The 20738-nt window shown below is 32.5% G+C and overlaps 1 protein-coding gene and 2 pseudogenes across 2 annotated transcripts; all 3 read left to right on the forward strand.

Annotated features, from left to right (window-relative positions):
- The first annotated feature begins 5659 nt into the window (after positions 1-5659).
- On the forward strand, positions 5660-6799 carry LOC149494560 (exopolygalacturonase-like; annotated as a pseudogene).
- Positions 6800-9686: 2887 nt separating this feature from the next.
- On the forward strand, positions 9687-11345 carry LOC149494561 (exopolygalacturonase-like; annotated as a pseudogene). Its single transcript, XR_016321606.1, has 4 exons — positions 9687-9881; positions 9968-10276; positions 10379-10894; positions 10991-11345. The product of XR_016321606.1 is annotated as an exopolygalacturonase-like (transcript).
- Positions 11346-18540: 7195 nt separating this feature from the next.
- On the forward strand, positions 18541-20194 carry LOC149494562 (exopolygalacturonase-like). Its single transcript, XM_089723635.1, has 4 exons — positions 18541-18729; positions 18816-19124; positions 19227-19742; positions 19839-20194. The coding sequence occupies exons 1-4, from the start codon at positions 18604-18606 to the stop codon at positions 20064-20066; spliced, it is 1179 nt and encodes a 392-aa protein (XP_089579761.1). The 5' UTR covers positions 18541-18603; the 3' UTR covers positions 20067-20194.
- Positions 20195-20738: the final 544 nt, after the last annotated feature.

Here is a 20738-nt window from a genome sequence, read left to right on the forward strand (position 1 = left end):
AAAGACCGTACCAAACAGTGGCATGATAAGCACATTATTCTGAGAAATCTGAAGGTAGGCCAACAGGTATTGCTCTATAACTCTAGACTTCATCTTTTTCCAAGAAAATTGCGCTCTAGTTGGTCGGGACCATTCATGATCAAAGAAATTTTTCCACATCGAGCAGTTGAAATAGTGGATGGAAACCAGAGTTTCAAAGTCAATGCTCAATGATTAAAATTTTACCAAAATGGAGACTTTGATCCAGTCAAAACCACTATAAGTCTTTCTAAATCTTGCCTAAATTGGGTCTAGTGCGTCGAGATTAATGACGTTAAACAAAAGCACTTATGGGAGACAACCCATATTCTTTTCCCTATCTTTCTTATTTTGGTTTATTTTTATTACTTTCTTTTATCACTCTCCCAAAAATTTTTAATCATGCTTGTTCTTCTATTTTTAGTCGATTTCTTTCTGGTAAAAGTTGAGGCACAGGATCTAGCATGCCCTAGCCATGCTTATCAGCAAGCCCGTGCTGTGAAAAGGTACAAAATTGGTCGTCCAGGTTTAGGCTCTAGCAAGCCCAAACCATGCTCATCAACATGCACGTGCCAGGTAAGACAAAGTTTTTTCCTCGCAGGCCAAACTCTAGCACGCCCTAGCCATGCTCATCAACACGCCCGTGCCAGCCACCGCCTCAAAGACTCAGAAGCTAGCACGCCCTGACCGTGCTACATAGCACGCCCATGCCACGTTCCAAATCTGCATTTTTAAAGAGTGTCTTTTCTGTTACTGTGCAACCCTTTATCATCTCTCTATTTAAAGTGCATGCCCTAGCCGTCTCCCTCAATTCTTAACTTCTTCTCAAAGCACACCCTTCTCCTTCTCCTTCATCTCTCTCTTTTTGTCTCTCCCTAAAGCTTAGCAACCCTTTTCATTTCTCTTCTCTTTCTTTCACCATGCCTCCAAGATACAAATAAAGCGGATCTGCAGCTTCAGTGGCCGCTAGAATTCGGCCAACAATTCCTCCTCCTATGGCTCCTGCTCCTCCTTCGTTTGAGTTCGACTCACCAGAATAATAGGAAAGGTACAATAAACTCTCTCTTCGCCTCATTTTGCCCAATTGCTTTATTGATGAATCTGCTTTAGCAAAAGTAGGGCTTGGAGATGCTGTGTTAAAACCTCTTAAGCACATTGGGTGGGAACAATTTATTGCAATGAAAGACTTTGTTTATGCATCAATGACCTTAGAATTCTTGAGTTCATATTCTGCTCTTATTCTTCTTTTGCCTGATAATTTCCCTAGTAAAATTAAGTTTAGGCTTTTTGGGAGAAACTATGAGCTTTCAGTAAACGAAGTTAGTCATATCTTTGGGCTCCCCACTGAAAATACCCTTAAACAAATACCTAAAGATTGTAGAGATCGAAGCACATGGACAACACTGACTGGGGAGAATAATTACAATCCTAGATTGTCAAAAGCTTCTAAATTGAGAAACCCAGCCTATCGGTACATTCATAAATTTTTGGCTAACACAATTTTTGGGCATAGTGAAAGTGATGGAGTGTTGAGTATAAATGAATTATACTTTATCTAGGCAATAGATCAGGGGATATTGCTTAATGTTGGCTATTGGTTATGCCAACGATGGGCTAGAATTGCAAGGGCAGACAAGGGAGCTATCATGATGGGGTGTTTTGTGATCCGTATTGCATCCTATTTGAGAGTTTGGAACCCTGCTCGACCGGTTTATGACACTGTGGGAGGTGGAAAAGCTACTAGACTTGACTTAGATATCATGGTGCATATGAAATTAGTAGAGAAGGTAGGGGATTCATACCGTATTGTGATATCCCGAGAAGAGAGTTCTGATGATGAGGAAGCTGAAGAGGCTGGCGATACTAATATGGAGGAGGATAATCCGCAATCATTCGCCGGTTTTGGTACTTTTTCTGGTGCAGGTACCTCTGGAGCTGGTCCTTCCTTTCAGGGAGCTTCTGATTTGTCCAACGATGAAGTTTTCTCTCGTATGATGTCTAGAATGGATATGTTTGATGCTTGCCTTCATGGAATGGAGGCTATGATATTTGACCGGTTCCAATCAATAGAAAGTATGCATGAGAGCCTCAACTCTCGAATAGACACCATGCAAGGCCAATATCAGGGAATTGCTGACCAACTCTAACTAGTGCTTCAATTGCTGCAGCCGCATCCACCTCCACCACCTGAGGATTGATTACTTTTGGTTATTTTTTCTTTTTCTTTTTCTTTTTATTTAATTGGACTAAGTATTTTGGATTTTAAGTTTCCTTGTTTTCAGTGTTTGTTTTTCGTAGCATTGATAATTTCCAACACCCAACTTTTATCGTATCTTTTCCTTCAAATTTTATTGTATTCTTAAATATAATGGTGGTAATGTTTCTAAGCTCTCATATTCTTTTGGCACATTCTTGATAATATGATAAGTTTGGGGAATTGATTTTAAGCACATTGGGGACAATGTGTTAGATTAAGTTGGGGGAAGGAAAATTTAAGTTAAAATTTTAGTTTTATTTGTTTCCTTAGCTTAATACGGTTGGAATAATTATGAGCAAGCTTGGAAATTATCATAATCTATTAACTTGTGATGAATCTAGTTATTTTTCGAAGCTATTTGCTTTTGAGCTTAAATTTTAAATTTTGACTTAACATGATTGTTTTGTTTAACTATTTGTTTTTAAGATCAAGAACACCGATTTTTTTTGTGATTTTATGATATATAAATATGTTTTAATCAAAATTTATTTAACCTTGGCATTCCTAGAATAAATTAAAATTCCCTTTGAGTCAAAATTTCAAATACTTACATTTAGAAAGACATGATTTAGGCATTCTTTGTTGAACTCCATATTTAGCCTAGGCCACCTAAGTTAAATTATAACCTTTCCAACCAATTTGAAGCTTATAACCAAAGTTTTTTCTTGTTTACCCTTTTTAAACCTAGCCATTAAACCAATTTAAGTTTTTATCTCGAGTGCAATAATGTATAATTGAAGGATTTGATTCGTATTAAAACATAGCAAAAAAAGGGAGAAAATTCCATTAATACTAGCAAGTGAAGCAAGCAGAAAAACTCAAAGAGAAACGCCCTATAGAAGAAGCAATCAATCAAAAATTTAAGTTTGGGGAATTTAAGCAAGGAAAAATTATCAATAAATCATGAAGAGACCTCGCTAAAGCGTCTATAATTTTGAGCTAGTGAAAAACTTCAAGATAATCTCCCTTTACAAATAAAAATTTATTTTGATATGATGAAAATCTTGATATTTTACATTGTTTGCACTTTTTGTCTATCCTTTTATCCTTTTTCTTTGTTAACTAAAATTATACCTCTAAGGACCCCAACATAACCTATGGGAATGTTGATCTTTCTGATTGTGTGTATTTAAATAATCTTGATCTTTCTGATTGTGTATATTTCAATTGTGGAGAAGGGATTACTAATTTTCCCTATGGGAATGTTGGATTTATATTTTTAAAACATCTTATTTAAAGCTTAAATAATTTTTGTGAAAATTCATATTCTATTTGTCATAGGTTAAATAAATTGGTGTTGAAAATCTTATTAACTAATGATTAAATTAAAGAATATGTTTTGTTGATAATTGAATTTTCGCTAAGAATATAATTAACATAGGAAACACTTGATTCATTCTCATGATAATAATTTTTGATACTTTTTAAGTTGTGAACAATTATCCCCAACCATATTAAGTTAGCTTTGTTAGTTTGTTTTAGCTCTTGTTTTTCTTCTGTTTTTAGTTTTGTTGCTTAAGGACAAGCAATGGTTTAAGTTTGGAGAATTTTGATAGGTGTTATTTTTATAGTATTTTTAATATAATTTTTGTTAAGATTTTTAGTAGTTAGTTTTTATTCAATTTTAGTTATGTTTTTGTTAAAAGCTTCTTTGAAACATAATTCACTTGATCTTGAGGAAATTTTGTAGAATTCTGATACAGCAAAGAGCGAAATAAAGCAAAACTCTCAGACTTTAGCACATCCTGGCCATGTAACTCAACACGCCCGTGCGTGATTAGGGAAAATCAGCATGGAGACTTAGAGCCTAGCACACCCTTACCGTGCTATATGGCACGCCCGTGCCTCAAGATGATATCAATTCAAAGGCGTGCTCACCTGAGCACGGCCTATGCTGCATCCATCATGGAGACTCAAAGCCTAGCACGCTCGTGTCACGGATTCCTCTCTAAACGTGCCCCTGAGCACGGCCCGTGCTGAATCATCCTTAGAACTTAGACTCCAGCACGCCCAGCGCGTGCCCCACAACACGCCCGTGCCGAAAATCAAGTTTTATTTTAGGCTGAAAATGTCAGCCCAGTCCCTACCACTTGCACGGGCCCATATGAAATACTTTCCTAACGTGCCAATTAAGTTCAATTCCTATTTAGACACATGGGGAGTCCTAATTGAGAAAAAAATTAAAAGTCTAAACAGTCTCCTATCTCCAAGAAATTTCCTACTCAATAAAGACTCTATTTCCCAAAGGAAGCCAGAGTTTGCTCCCCGGGAAATCTATATAAAGAGAGAACCCATTCAGTGTAAAGATATCTTTGGTTCTACCATCTGTTGTTTTATTGTTTTTCTCTCTCTCTCTAAGACTTCGAGTGATCAAGATATGTGTCAAGATTCAAAGAAGCTATCCATGTTATTTGTTGACTAGTTTTTATCTCTTAACTTTTAATCTTGTTTTTACTTTTCATGATTCACATTGATTATGGAATTATTTTCGAGTTTAATTGAGTTTTATTTAATTATTATGTCGAACTAAATTCTCATTGATTTCTTCTTATCAAAAATTGCCTTACTTGATTTCTTTCTATTCTCTTTTATTTGTTGAAGTTAATTTCTTAAAATAATTCCCTTTATTGCCATTTAAATAATAGTAGAGATGTGTGATTGTCCTAGATACCCATAAGGGGCTAGAGTCAATACTCCCTTAGATTTCTTTATGCTTTTCTTTATGTTATATTTGTGCTTCATCTATTGCTTTTTATGATTGTTTTCTTTGCTTTGGTTTGGGGAAATGTATGGTCACCCTATAATCCCCTTATGGGGCTAGAGGTGACTTTCCCATCATTAATCAATTCAGTCATTGATTTTTTTATAGATTTCTTCACTTGCTTTATTTGCCTTGATGAGAGGTGCGTGGCCATCGTAAAATCCTCAAAATGAGACTAGAAATGACACTCCCTTTCATTGATTTATTCTTTTACTCCTTTCCTTATCGCTTTCTTTAAATTGCTTTCTCTACTACTTCCCTATAATTGTCATGCTTTTGTTAATCTTAAAAACATTTTCCATTTTACAAAAACATTAAACTTTAGACTAATTGATTGATAGTTTTAAAAATGAAAACCTAATCTCAGAATCCTTCTCGATTTTGGTGATTAGTGTATTTTATCCATTTTGGACCAATTTCTAGAGTCAAATTAGGATTTTCCTTAGATTTTTCCCTTAAAATAAAAAAAAATATTGACTCCCTTTTAAAGAAAGTAACCAGATTAAACAGGGATCACTTGAGTTTGGTCGATATGATGAGAATCGGTTAACATAAATGGCAGGTCGGGCTAAGGCAGATAGGGGCGAAAAAGAATGGGCTAAAGTATACTGAATTGTTATATTATGAGCTGGCTCTTCCATGGGCCTCATATCTCGGGTGACAATATTAGCCAATTCGTCGAGTATAGCTCTCCTCTAATTGTTAAGAGTCTAAGTAAGGGCTTCCTAAAATTAGCTAAAGGTAATAGGAGAAGCAACATAGTAAAAGAAAACAATGAATCACTTAATAAATGTCCTAGTGATTCATCTAATGCTATTGTTTGCTTCTCTTATTGTAGCACACAACTTTGATGTGACAAAATATGGTACCAAGTGTGATGAAAAATCAGATATTTCTCAAGTATGAGCACGTATATATCCTTATTCATTTCATTAATAAATATTTTGAAACTAACTTTTGTATGCGTTTTTTATTTTTTCTTAGCCATTGAGGAAAGCTTGGGTTGATGCTTGTTCAACACCAGGTGCAGCCAAAGTAATTATCCCAAAGGGTACACATTGTTTACTTGAAGTAGATCTAGTAGGTCCTTGTAAAGGTTCGATGACATTGCAAATTGAAGGAACCATAAAGGCCCCAACAAACCCCCGTGCTCATTTTGCGAATTCTTGGGTTAGATTTAGATATATTGATTATCTCACTCTAAATGGTGGTGGATCTTTTCACGGACAAGGAAAAACGGCATGGGGATGAATAATTATCATAAAGATTCAAACTGCAAGATGCTACCTGTGGTAAGCATTTTCATTTCCTTATTAATAGATAATTGTGAAATTAGTACTGACAAACTTTTTTATTTTCTTTTTCGTATTCCTATTACTTTAAAAATTTATCAGAATATAAGGTTTGATTTCATTATCAATAGCAAAGTCCAACATATAACCTCCCTCGACAGTAAACATTTTCATATTAACGTTTTGGGATGCAAAAACTTAACTTTCGAACAAGCTACAATATCAGCTCCAGAAGATAGTGCCAACACTGATGGAATTCATATTGGGTGCTCTCAAGGGATAAATATTATTAATACAAGAATTGGCACTGGTGATCATTGTATCTCCATTGGGGATGGATCTGAAGAAGTAAGAATCACAGGTGTAGCATGTGGACCAGGTCATGGCATCAGTATAGGAAGCTTAGGAAAGTATGAAAATGAAGAACCCGTTAAGAATAAGAATAATCGGTTTCTTAAAATTCTAATGTAAATTATGTACTTTTCTCTACCTGCGCTTGATAAAACAATGTGATAAGTAATGATGCCTAGTGGCGCTCAAAAATTCTAAATAAGAATAATCGGTTTCTTAAAATTCTAATGTAAATTATGTACTTATTTGATATTTAAATTATTTTAATAAAATGGAACTAATTATTTATTACATCTATTCCAGATCAAATAAGAATATTAAATCTACTCCTTAAAATAGTTCCGTATAGAATCTTTCTTAAGCTTTAAATGGAGATTTTCTTCCAATTCTACCTTTAGTGCAAATCCATATTTTTTCTTTAAAATGAAGAATAACTTTAAGTGTGAGGTAATATCAAATGATATTTAATTTAAAAGAAAAAAAATAACCTTATATAAATTACTTCTACCATTTAAATTTTCTTTTAAAACTTTGGGATACCTTTCTTATGACTCTTATATATATGAACTTTGCTTTTGAGACATGGAAAATAACAAATTAGCTTTGTACTTAAAACGAATATAATAAAGGAATTTGCCACAAATAATAGTCCTATTTCGATTATGCCTTAAGGATCAAGAAAAATCTCCTTTAACTTAACTTGCACTTGATTAAATATTGATATCTTTAAAATCATTCTCATGATGCTTATCTTTTATTAGGTATAAATAGGATGTTTCCTTTAAATTCAATTAAAATTGTTTCTACATCAATTACACTTTAGAACCATCTTAAATCTTCAAGTTTCTCTTTTTAAAACCAATAAGAAACAAATGAATTTCCTACTCATTGACCTCCATTTGAAATGCATTAAAACTTAAGTTTTCTTTAGTTTAGTATTCTTAAACATATTAATCACAAAACTTTAGGTTACTAAAAGTATCTTTTGCAGACATGCATATATATACTTACTTGAACACTTAGAAAACAATTTATCAAATCAACCAATTTATTTATTTCCTCTTATCTTGTTAAATTATTACTAGAAATATTAACAACTACTTCCAATTAATGATTTAATTCCTAAGATAAACAAAATGTTAGGAAGAAACCAAATTATCCATATGAATATATCAATCACATATAATAAAAATTGAAATATTACATCTACACGTAATATTAGCATTATAAAAAATGGCATTCCAAATCCCAATATCATTTAATTACTTATATTTATATTTAAATAATTTCAATCATTTCGGATCACTTGGTAGAAAACCGTTTTTATTTCAAGCAATCATATTCCACAAAATTACTTTTCTTAAATTTATTTAATTATTAAATACTAATTGCACATCGATATCATCTTTTAGGATTGAAATTCTACTCTTTAGAACAAATTAAAAACTATTTGCAAAATCATTTATTTGAATAGGCCATACTAATCTTACTTCGAGAAAATACAAGAAAACACATTTTTCTTGTATTTATACCACATCATGCTTTTCAAATCTTTCTGTATTCATACTTTCAAGATAGTGAACATATCACACTTATCTGTGTATATTAATACAGAAAGTACTTTAATTATTTCACAACATAAGACACTATCATTCTTTTCTTATTAGACTGATTATACTTACTTAAAACACATATGATTGTCCGTAGCTACACATTTCTTTATTTTCTTTCAGAATACCATTAAAATTAGAAAACAATGTCAGAAAAGTAATGAATCTAGTACATGAATTTAGAACACCAACTTTAATTATTATGTGGAAGCAATTTGCGTACCTAATTTGTAATTTAAAGTAAAGTTCACGATTGCTCATCAGCGATTAACTGCAATCGCACACTCAAATAGGAAATTATAATTTATAAAAGAGGGACTAGATCTTCCTCTCCGTTTTCTTATTCGCAAGGCGGCTTTCAATGGGACTAGTCAATATTAAGGTTAAGAAAGGAGAGGGGACCTAGCAGTTTATATAGAATCCTATTGACCTTCCCATCATAAGTCCTTATAGGACTAGGCCTACGTTTCTAACTGCCTTACTGTACTAGCCCACTAGAGGTGCATAAATACATTACACATTTGATCACATAAACACAAAATTGGGCTTCACACACATTTTTAAACTGTATTTATTCAGTTCGTTTTTGCAAACTAAAAAAGTCCACAATAAATAGTAGCCCTCATTAAAATTTCTAACATTGTCCCACTTCGACAATATTAATTGTGACATTTTTTATTTATAAAGAACGGTAACAAGCAAAGAATCAAGGAGGAGTGTTGAAGCATAGCAAAACTCTTTTTGCTATGTATATATCAAGATCCACTTTAATTATTTCAATAAATACATTAAAAATCCATTGTAAGAGAAATTTCAAAGTTTGTAGATGTTCGAAGGTGTTGTAACTTCTCTCTACTTCATCAATTTTTAAGCCATATTAATTTAATTTGAGTTATTCAGAATAATTATAAAGCCAAATTGAAATTTATTTTTTTAATCGTGTCTCTATCTCAATGTTTACCTTTAAGTGAATAAATCCTAACGTATATGCTAATATGCTAATAATTTACTTCCAATTAGGTGTTGTCTGACTGGTTTTAGGGGAGTGAGAGATCTTAAGTTGCAGTCGTTTTGACCAAAAGAGTTTTCGCTAATTTAATGAATTAAGGAGAGGGTTCTGGCCCATTGGGGCATTTGGATGAATTAAAAAAAATAGTAATAATGATAAAATCTTGTTACGTCACCTAAGATGGAATCTTAATTTAGAAAACAAAAGATTTCTAGTGGTTATAACTTAATGTAATTGCGCAGTTTTGGCTTAGAACATGTGGTAACTTCGAATTACCAACTGCAGAAAGCTACTAATAGGATGAATTTGCTCGAAAATATCGCAGATTTGTAACTTTTTGATAAAATTAGTTGAATGCACAAGCTATAAAGAATCAAAAAGCAAAAAAAGTATTATATACAATTCCCAACAAAATTAGCTAAAGGCAATAGGAGAAGCAACATAGCAAAAGAAAACAATGAATCACTTAATAAATGTCCTAGTGATTCATCTAATGCTATTGTTTGCTTCTCCCATTGTAGCACACGACTTTGATGTGACAAAATATGGTGCCAAGTGTGATGAAAAATCAGATATTTCTCAAGTATGAGCACGTATATATCCTTATTCATTTCATTTATAAATATTTTGAAACTAACTTTTGTATGCGTTTTTTTATTTTTTTCTTAGCCATTGAGGAAAGCTTGGGCTGATGCTTGTTCAACACCAGGTGCAGCCAAAGTTATCATACCAAAGGGTACATATTCTTTACTTGAAGTAGATCTAGTAGGTCCTTGTAAAGGTTCAATGACATTGCAAATTGAAGGAACCCTAAAGGCCCCAACAAACCCCCGTGCTCACTCTGGGGATTCTTGGGTTAGATTTAGATACGTTGATTATCTCACTCTAAATGGTGGTGGAACTTTTGACGGACAAGGAAAAACGGCATGGGGGATGAATAATTGTCATAGAGATTCAAACTGCAAGATGCTGCCTGTGGTAAGCATTTTCATTTCCTTCTTAATAGATAATTGTGAAATTAGTACTGACAAACTTTTTTGTTTCCTTTTTCGTATTCCTATTACTTTAAAAATTTATCAGAATATAAGGTTTGATTTCGTTACCAATAGCAAAGTCCAACATATAACCTCCCTCGACAGTAAACATTTTCACATTAATGTTTTGGGATGCAAAAACTTAACTTTCGAACAAGTTACAATATCAGCTCCAGAAGACAGTGCCAACACAGATGGAATTCATATTGGGCGCTCTCAAGGGATAAATATTATCAATACAAGAATTGGCACTGGTGATGATTGTATCTCCATTGGGGATGGATCTGAAGAAGTAAGAATCACAGGTGTAGCATGTGGGCCAGGTCATGGCATCAGTATAGGAAGCTTAGGAAAGTATGAAAATGAAGAACCTGTGAATGGAATTTATGTTAAAAAAAGTACCCTCTCAAATACAAATAATGGTGTGAGAATTAAATCTTGGCCAGCAAAGTATGCTGCTACTGCCTCAGAAATATATTTTGAGGACATCACAATGAAAAACGTCAGCAACCCTATCCTGATAGACCAAATGTATTGTCCGTGGAATCAATGCAACGAAAAGGTAATTTTTAGCAAGAGTAAGTCTTCTAGTTATGTTATCATAAATTGGTGCTTATAAATGATCACTATTTTATTCTCTTTTTCCTTACCTTGTTAGGCTCCATCAAAAGTTAAAATCAGCAATGTCGGTTTCAAAATATAAAGGGAACTTCTGCAACTCCAGTTGCTGTTGAACTTTGTTGCAGCAGTGGCATCCCATGTGAAAATGTTGAACTCTGTAATATTGACCTAACATATACTGGCAAGGAAGGTCCTGCAAAATCAGTATTGACAAATGTTAAGCCAAAGATTACAGGAATTCTCAATCCAAAGGTAGGTAATTAATGTAAAAGTTGCATTGAAGACCCTAGTACATTATCTTATAGGATGATTGTGTGTGGATGACGAGGATGTCTCAAGCTAATTTGTAACATATATGTACAACATGATTTTTTTATATATTTGATTAAATATATTTGTTTCCATAACATAAGATATGGATAATAATATAGATATATTAATAGTTAAAGAAAACTATCAAAAGATTTGATGTATAACTAATTATTAAGAGAAATATAATATCAACTCTTTAATATTCTAAGAAACACCTTCTCACTAAAGTATTATCCTAAATTTCCGTTAGTCTCATAATTCATAGAATCACACCCCTAAGATTGAGTCACAATTGATGTCATACTTTATTTCTAAAATGTTTGTGTTAAAACCTACAATATGTGTCTACAATGATTTTTCCACTACATATATTGTATGCCTATAATAAGGATATTCTCCATCTGCGTGTAAATGAAGTAGTCCTATAATAATGTCTTTTTTATCATATTATTTGCTTATAATGATTTCTCCACTAACTTCCTCTCCCACCCCCCCATAAAGTTAGTATTGGTAATTATAACAACGACTATTTGAAAACCAAGTCAGTATGTCATTTTATTCATAGTTTTGGCGAGCAAGTCAACAATCTGGTCCTAAGATGAAACCGTAACTAGTTAAATGATGCCTTCTTGCAAAATACATTTAATATATTTAAGTGTTTTGTTCTCTTATAAAAGACAAGATTAGAAGCTATTTGAATTCTAAGAATACATCATCATATTTGTACTGGAGGATATCATTATTATAGGTATAAATTATGTCTAGTGGAAAATACCGTTATTATAAGCATATAATGTGTGTAATGTAGAAATTAATGGTAGACAAATATAGGTGTTAATGGATACCTTTTAGGAATGACACATGACATAAATTATGGCAAGACATTGGGCATGTGTTTGTACTTGTACATTCTACAACTTTTTGCTTTTATTTATAAACTCAATTGTAATTAGTCCGAGTGTAGATCTTACCAATTCCACATTGTTGATGTTTCCTCAAAAGAGCGCAACCCAAAGACAATTGCTTTAGTGACTAAGTTTAAAAGCTAAGAGATAACTGTGCACACGTCTTTTTCACACTATCATGTTCAAAACGATAGCGAATCGATCGAAAATCGACGTTTAACTTAGTAGACAAAGGTGGCTTTTCCTCACTCTTTTGATCATAAAATTAAAGAAAAATGGAATTTTTTCACAATATTTATGGCATTTGAAACTAGACATCTAGAGTTCCAACTGTATATTATGGGCCAAAATCTGAGTTAAATTGTACCTCTAACTACTCAAATCAAAAGACTGAACTAAACCAGTCGAACTGGAGACCATGTTGGACGCTCGGCTAACAGCGACAACGGATTCGTGCCGGACGACCGCTAGTGACAACCGGTCGGCCACCTGTTTAAGGAGATCAGGCCTCAATCGCACTCTAAACCCACATTAGATATGAGAGTTGGACCATTCATCCTCCTACTCTAGTTCACCGATTAAAGTTTCTTTTTAAGTCGGATTGGCGATCAAAGCCTCTTTTCCAATCAAATCGATGACTAAAGCCATCGTTTTCTCAAAACTTAGTGAGTGAAGCGAAATGGCATGATTGATTTCCAATTGATGACTAAAGCCAAAAACTGACAAAAGCACACTTTTTCATATTCAAGCAACCCCCATTTCACAATGGAAAGAACTGCTTGGTTATGTTTCCTATTAAATAAGATAAGCAGGCAGACACGACTACTAAACTCGGTTACAAACCAAAGTCCACAAAACCCTCCCCCCCCCCCTTTCCCCTATTTTGTTTCTTCTTGACTTTCTTTGTGTGCTTTATTGTAAACAAATTAGAGACGTGTTGTTGGCCTAGATACCCATAAGGGGCTAGAGTCCATACTCCCTTCTTAGATTTCTTTATGCTCTTCTTTCTGTTATATTTGTGCTTCCTCTATTGCTTTTTATGATTGTTTTCTTTGCTTCGGTTTGGGGAAATGTATGGTCACCCTATAATCCCCTTATGGGGCTACAGGTGACATTCCCATCATTAATCCATTCTATCATTGCTTTTTTTTATAGATTTCTTCATTTGCTTTATTTTCCATGGTGAGAGGTGCGTGGCCGTCCTAGAATCCTCAAAATGAGACTAGAAATGACACTCCCTTTCATTGATTGATTCTTTTACTCCCTTCGTTATCACTTTCTTTAAATTTCTTTCTTTACTGCTTCACTATAATTGCCATGCTTTTGTTAATCTTAAAACATTTTCCATTTCACAAAAACATTAAACTTTAGAATAATTGATTGATACTTTTAAAACTGAAAACCTAATACCTGAATCTTTTTGGACTTTCGTGATTAGTGCATTTTATCCATTTTGGACCAATTTCTAGAGTCAAATTAGGATTTTCCTTAGATTTTTCCCTTAAAATTAAAAAAAAATGGCGACTCCCTTTTTAAAAGAAAGCAATCAGATTAAATAGGTATCACTTGAGTTTGGTCGATATGATGAGAATCGGTTAACATAAATGGCAGGTCGGGCTAAGGCAGATAGGGGCGAAGAAGAATGGGCTAAAGCGTACTGAATTATTGTATTATGAGCTAGGTCTTCCATGGGCCTCATATCTCGGGTGACAATATTAGCCAATTCGTCTAGTATAGCTCTCCTCTAATTGTTAAGAGTCTAAGTAAGGGTTTCCTAAAGGTTTCCTCTTGATTCTTAACGGCACCAGCAAATTGCTCATGTAGAGCATTTAGCGGGTCATTTTCAATTTCTCCCGACAGGGTTCTGTTCAAAACAGGGTAGAGACACAAGGGTCAAACTTATAGTATAAGCATGAGTGCCCACAAAACTAGGGTTTAAAGTAAGGACATCCCTAAGGAACTAGGGCTTATGTATAGGAAGGGTACACTCATAATAGGAGGGTTCCTTAAATTCATGGTATATAGGGTGCATGCATGGACAATGGTATGCATGGAGGATGCATGTGAAAATTCATTTTCATTACGTTCATATATGTTTAGATTGTTAAGGTACATATAACCTAAAGACCATGGGTCTAATGTCATTATATGAATAGGGTCAGGGTGGCTTGGTTTAATGTGATACTGTCATAATAGAGCAGCGATACCTCTAACCATATGTAAAATAATGAGTTTTGTATGGGTCAAACAGTGTTGCATACTGTTTAATTCTCAAAGGATTGAGGATTCATCGCGGGTTGGGCACTTCTCAATAATCTCAAAGAGTATTGTTGTAGTGGCACTATCGAAAACCTAGAAAGTTTAACTTAATTGGAATCTATGGTTTGAATGCAAAAGAATTATGCATGAAAGATAAAGCATTAAGAGAAAGGCTAATTTGTTACTAATCTTCATTTAGTATGATTATGTGTAGGTGCTATTATTTCTATGATTGTCATTATTGTTCGTCCCACAAAAGTCACCATATAACTTAACTTGGATGACATTGGAAAGCATATGAGGTAACTGTAACACCGAGTGAGTGGACCAAAGTCATCTCTCAACGGAGCAATAATTATAAAATTTTAAACTAATTAATTAGCAAACTGAAATTAAAAATAATCTTAAATGCTCAATTTTGTTGTTTATGAGAAAAGTGAATTTGAAAACTCAAAACTGTTCACAAAACAAAAGGCCCAGAAGAGATAAAAAAATAAAACAACCACTTTGGTGTTTTTCAATACTAAAAAGATTCTAAGGTTATTTGTACTTTATTTCTTAATCCATGATTGGTTTAACCAAACCTAATATAGGATATTCAATCACTATATTAATTTAGTCCTAAATTGAAAAGGTTATATTCTGAACTTACAATTCAATCTAAAACGAAGTAAATTTTTCTCCATTAAGATGTCTAGTAGATCACATTTGCCCCTTAATCTCAATTAATTAAACACAAACTAATCTTCATCTCGACCAATACCTCAATTAATATTTCATTAAAAGTTGAGCACAATCATCCTTTATTCAATGAATCAAAGGATTTAATTATAAGAGAAAATAGTAAATACTCAACCAATCAATAAACTAAAGAAGATCATATATTCTTTAATTCTCCTTATCTGTTCAATAAAAATAAGATCAGGAATGCCACATTTGGTGCCAAAGGCCATACTACTGAGAATCCGCAAGCTTGTGAGCCGCTTATTAATAGATATATCTCTAAATAAGCATTAGCACACGTCACATACACATATAAATTAACTGAGCACACGTGCACAATAAATTTTTCATATACTCTTACATATCACTTATCATTTATATGTACATGTTATAGTATCTAATCACTTAATAATCTAATTCCAGAATACAGAAATATCTACCCAAAATGAGTGTAACTCTAGTCTCGATACATATCATTGGCCATCTACTTGCAACACTGCTACTTTTCTCTGCCTGCGCTTGATAAAACAATGTGATAAGTAATGATGCCTAATGGCGCTCAAAAATTCTAAATAAGAATAATCGGTTTCTTAAAATTCTAATGCAAATTATGTACTTATTTGATATTTAAATTATTTTAATAAAATGGAACTAATTGTTTATTACATCTATTCCAGATCAAATAAGAATATTAAATCTACTCCTTAAAATAGTTCCATATAGAATCTTTCTTAAGCTTTAAATGGAGATTCTCTTCCAATTCTACCTTTAGTGCAAATCCATATTTTTTATTTAAAATGAAGACTAACTTTAAGTGTGAGGTAATATCAAATGATATTTAATTTAAAAGAAAAAAAATAACCTTATATAAATTACTTCTACCATTTAAATTTTCTTTTAAAACTTTGGGATACCTTTCTTATGACTCTTATATATATGAACTTTGGTTTTGAGACGTGGAAAATAACAAATTAGCTTTGTACTTAAAACGAATATAATAAAAGAATTCGCCACAAATAATAGTCCTATTTCTATTATGCCTTAAGGATCAAGAAAAATCTCCTTTAACTTAACTTGCACTTGATTAAATATTGATATCTTTAAAATCATTCTCATGATGCTTATCTTTTATTAGGTATAAATAGGATGTTTCCTTTAAATTCAATTAAAATTGTTTCTACATCAATTACACTTTAGAACCATCTTAAATCTTCAAGTTTCTCTTTTTAAAACCAATAAGAAACAAATGAATTTCCTACTCATTGACCTCCATTTGAAATGCATTAAAACTTAAGTTTTCTTTAGTTTAGTATTCTTAAACATATTAATCACAAAACTTTAGGTTACTAAAAGTATCTTTTGCAGACATGCATATATATACTTACTTGAACACTTAGAAAACAATTTATCAAATCAACCAATTTATTTATTTCCTCTTATCTTGTTAAATTATTACTAGAAATATTAACAACTACTTCCAATTAATGATTTAATTCCTAAGATAAACAAAATGTTAGGAAGAAACCAAATTATCCATATGAATATATCAATCACATATAATAAAAATTGAAATATTACATCTACACGTAATATTAGCATTATAAAAAATGACATTCCAAATCCCAATATCATTTAATTACTTATATTTATATTTAAATAATTTCAATCATTTCGGATCACTTGGTAGAAAACCGTTTTTATTTCAAGCAATCATATTCCACAAAATTACTTTTCTTAAATTTATTTAATTATTAAATACTAATTGCACATCGATATCATCTTTTAGGATTGAAATTCTACTCTTTAGAACAAATTAAAAACTATTTGCAAAATCATTTATTTGAATAGGCCATACTAATCTTACTTCGAGAAAATACAAGAAAACACATTTTTCTTGTATTTATACCACATCATGCTTTTCAAATCTTTCTGTATTCATACTTTCAAGATAGTGAACATATCACACTTATCTGTGTATATTAATACAGAAAGTACTTTAATTATTTCACAACATAAGACACTATCATTCTTTTCTTATTAGACTGATTATACTTACTTAAAACACATATGATTGTCCGTAGCTACACATTTCTTTATTTTCTTTCAGAATACCATTAAAATTAGAAAACAATGTCAGAAAAGTAATGAATCTAGTACATGAATTTAGAACACCAACTTTAATTATTATGTGGAAGCAATTTGCGTACCTAATTTGTAATTTAAAGTAAAGTTCACGATTGCTCATCAGCGATTAACTGCAATCGTACACTCAAATAGGAAATTATAATTTATAAAAGAGGGACTAGATCTTCCTCTCCGTTTTCTTATTCGCAAGGCGGCTTTCAATGGGACTAGTCAATATTAAGGTTAAGAAAGGAGAGGGGACCTAGCAGTTTATATAGAATCCTATTGACCTTCCCATCATAAGTCCTTATAGGACTAGGCCTACGTTTCTAACTGCCTTACTGTACTAGCCCACTAGAGGTGCATAAATACATTACACATTTGATCACATAAACACAAAATTGGGCTTCACACACATTTTTAAACTGTATTTATTCAGTTCGTTTTTGCAAACTAAAAAAGTCCACAATAAATAGTAGCCCTCATTAAAATTTCTAACATTGTCCCACTTCGACAATATTAATTGTGACATTTTTTATTTATAAAGAACGGTAACAAGCAAAGAATCAAGGAGGAGTGTTGAAGCATAGCAAAACTCTTTTTGCTATGTATATATCAAGATCCACTTTAATTATTTCAATAAATACATTAAAAATCCATTGTAAGAGAAATTTCAAAGTTTGTAGATGTTCGAAGGTGTTGTAACTTCTCTCTACTTCATCAATTTTTAAGCCATATTAATTTAATTTGAGTTATTCAGAATAATTAAAAAGCCAAATTGAAATTTATTTTTTTTTATCGTGTCTCTACCTCAATGTTTACCTTTAAGTGAATAAATCCTAACGTATATGCTAATATGCTAATAATTTACTTCCAATTAGGTGTTGTCTGACTGGTTTTAGGGGAGTGAGAGATCTTAAGTTGCAATCGTTTTGACCAAAAGAGTTTTCGCTAATTTAATGAATTAAGGAGAGGGTTCTGGCCCATTGGGGCATTTGGATGAATTAAAAAAAATAGTAATAATGATAAAATCTTGTTACGTCACCTAAGATGGAATCTTAATTTAGAAAACAAAAGATTTCTAGTGGTTATAACTTAATGTAATTGTGCATTTTTGGCTTAGAACATGTGGTAACTTCGAATTACCAACTGCAGAAAGCTACTAATAGGATGAATTTGCTCGAAAATATCGCAGATTTGTAACTTTTTGATAAAATTAGTTGAATGCACAAGCTATAAAGAATCAAAAAGCAAAAAAAGTATTGTATACAATTCCCAACAAAATTAGCTAAAGGCAATAGGAGAAGCAACATAGCAAAAGAAAACAATGAATCACTTAATAAATGTCCTAGTGATTCATCTAATGCTATTGTTTGCTTCTCCCATTGTAGCACACGACTTTGATGTGACAAAATATGGTGCCAAGTGTGATGAAAAATCAGATATTTCTCAAGTATGAGCACGTATATATCCTTATTCATTTCATTTATAAATATTTTGAAACTAACTTTTGTATGCGTTTTTTTATTTTTTTCTTAGCCATTGAGGAAAGCTTGGGCTGATGCTTGTTCAACACCAGGTGCAGCCAAAGTTATCATACCAAAGGGTACATATTCTTTACTTGAAGTAGATCTAGTAGGTCCTTGTAAAGGTTCAATGACATTGCAAATTGAAGGAACCCTAAAGGCCCCAACAAACCCCCGTGCTCACTCTGGGGATTCTTGGGTTAGATTTAGATATGTTGATTATCTCACTCTAAATGGTGGTGGAACTTTTGACGGACAAGGAAAAACGGCATGGGGGATGAATAATTGTCATAGAGATTCAAACTGCAAGATGCTGCCTGTGGTAAGCATTTTCATTTCCTTCTTAATAGATAATTGTGAAATTAGTACTGACAAACTTTTTTGTTTCCTTTTTCGTATTCCTCTTAATTTAAAAATTTATCAGAATATAAGGTTTGATTTCGTTACCAATAGCAAAGTCCAACATATAACCTCCCTCGACAGTAAACATTTTCACATTAATGTTTTGGGATGCAAAAACTTAACTTTCGAACAAGTTACAATATCAGCTCCAGAAGACAGTGCCAACACAGATGGAATTCATATTGGGCGCTCTCAAGGGATAAATATTATCAATACAAGAATTGGCACTGGTGATGATTGTATCTCCATTGGGGATGGATCTGAAGAAGTAAGAATCACAGGTGTAGCATGTGGGCCAGGTCATGGCATCAGTATAGGAAGCTTAGGAAAGTATGAAAGTGAAGAACCTGTGAATGGAATTTATGTTAAAAAAAGTACCCTCTCAAATACAAATAATGGTGTGAGAATTAAATCTTGGCCAGCAAAGTATGCTGCTACTGCCTCAGAAATATATTTTGAGGACATCACAATGAAAAACGTCAGCAACCCTATCCTGATAGACCAAATGTATTGTCCGTGGAATCAATGCAACGAAAAGGTAATTTTTAGCAAGAGTAAGTCTTCTAGTTATGTTATCATAAATTGGTGCTTATAAATGATCACTATTTTATTCTCTTTTTCCTTACCTTGTTAGGCTCCATCAAAAGTTAAAATCAGCAATGTCGGTTTCAAAAATATAAAGGGAACTTCTGCAACTCCAGTTGCTGTTGAACTTTGTTGCAGCAGTGGCATCCCATGTGAAAATGTTGAACTCTGTAATATTGACCTAACATATACTGGCAAGGAAGGTCCTGCAAAATCAGTATTGACAAATGTTAAGCCAAAGATTACAGGAATTCTCAATCCAAAGGTAGGTAATTAATGTAAAAGTTGCATTGAAGACCCTAGTACATTATCTTATAGGATGATTGTGTGTGGATGACGAGGATGTCTCAAGCTAATTTGTAACATATATGTACAACATGATTTTTTTATATATTTGATTAAATATATTTGTTTCCATAACATAAGATATGGATAATAATATAGATATATTAATAGTTAAAGAAAACTATCAAAAGATTTGATGTATAACTAATTATTAAGAGAAATATAATATCAACTCTTTAATATTCTAAGAAACACCTTCTCACTAAAGTATTATCCTAAATTTCCGTTAGTCTCATAATTCATAGAATCACACCCCTAAGATTGAGTCACAATTGATGTCATACTTTGTTTCTAAAATGTTTGTGTTAAAACCTACAATATGTGTCTACAATGATTTTTCCACTACATATATTGTATGCCTATAATAAGGATATTCTCCATCTGCGTGTAAATGAAGTAGTCCTATAATAATGTCTTTTTTATCATATTATTTGCTTATAATGATTTCTCCACTAACTTCCTCTCCCACCCCCCATAAAGTTAGTATTGGTAATTATAACAACGACTATTTGAAAACCAAGTCAGTATGTCATTTTATTCATAGTTTTGGCGAGCAAGTCAACAATCTGGTCCTAAGATGAAACCGTAACTAGTTAAATGATGC

Source organism: Jatropha curcas, chromosome 7 (assembly GCF_041381405.1).
Source record: "Jatropha curcas cultivar XTBG-Jc1 chromosome 7, XTBG_Jcur_1.0, whole genome shotgun sequence".
In the NCBI taxonomy this organism is placed as follows: Eukaryota; Viridiplantae; Streptophyta; class Magnoliopsida; order Malpighiales; family Euphorbiaceae; genus Jatropha; species Jatropha curcas.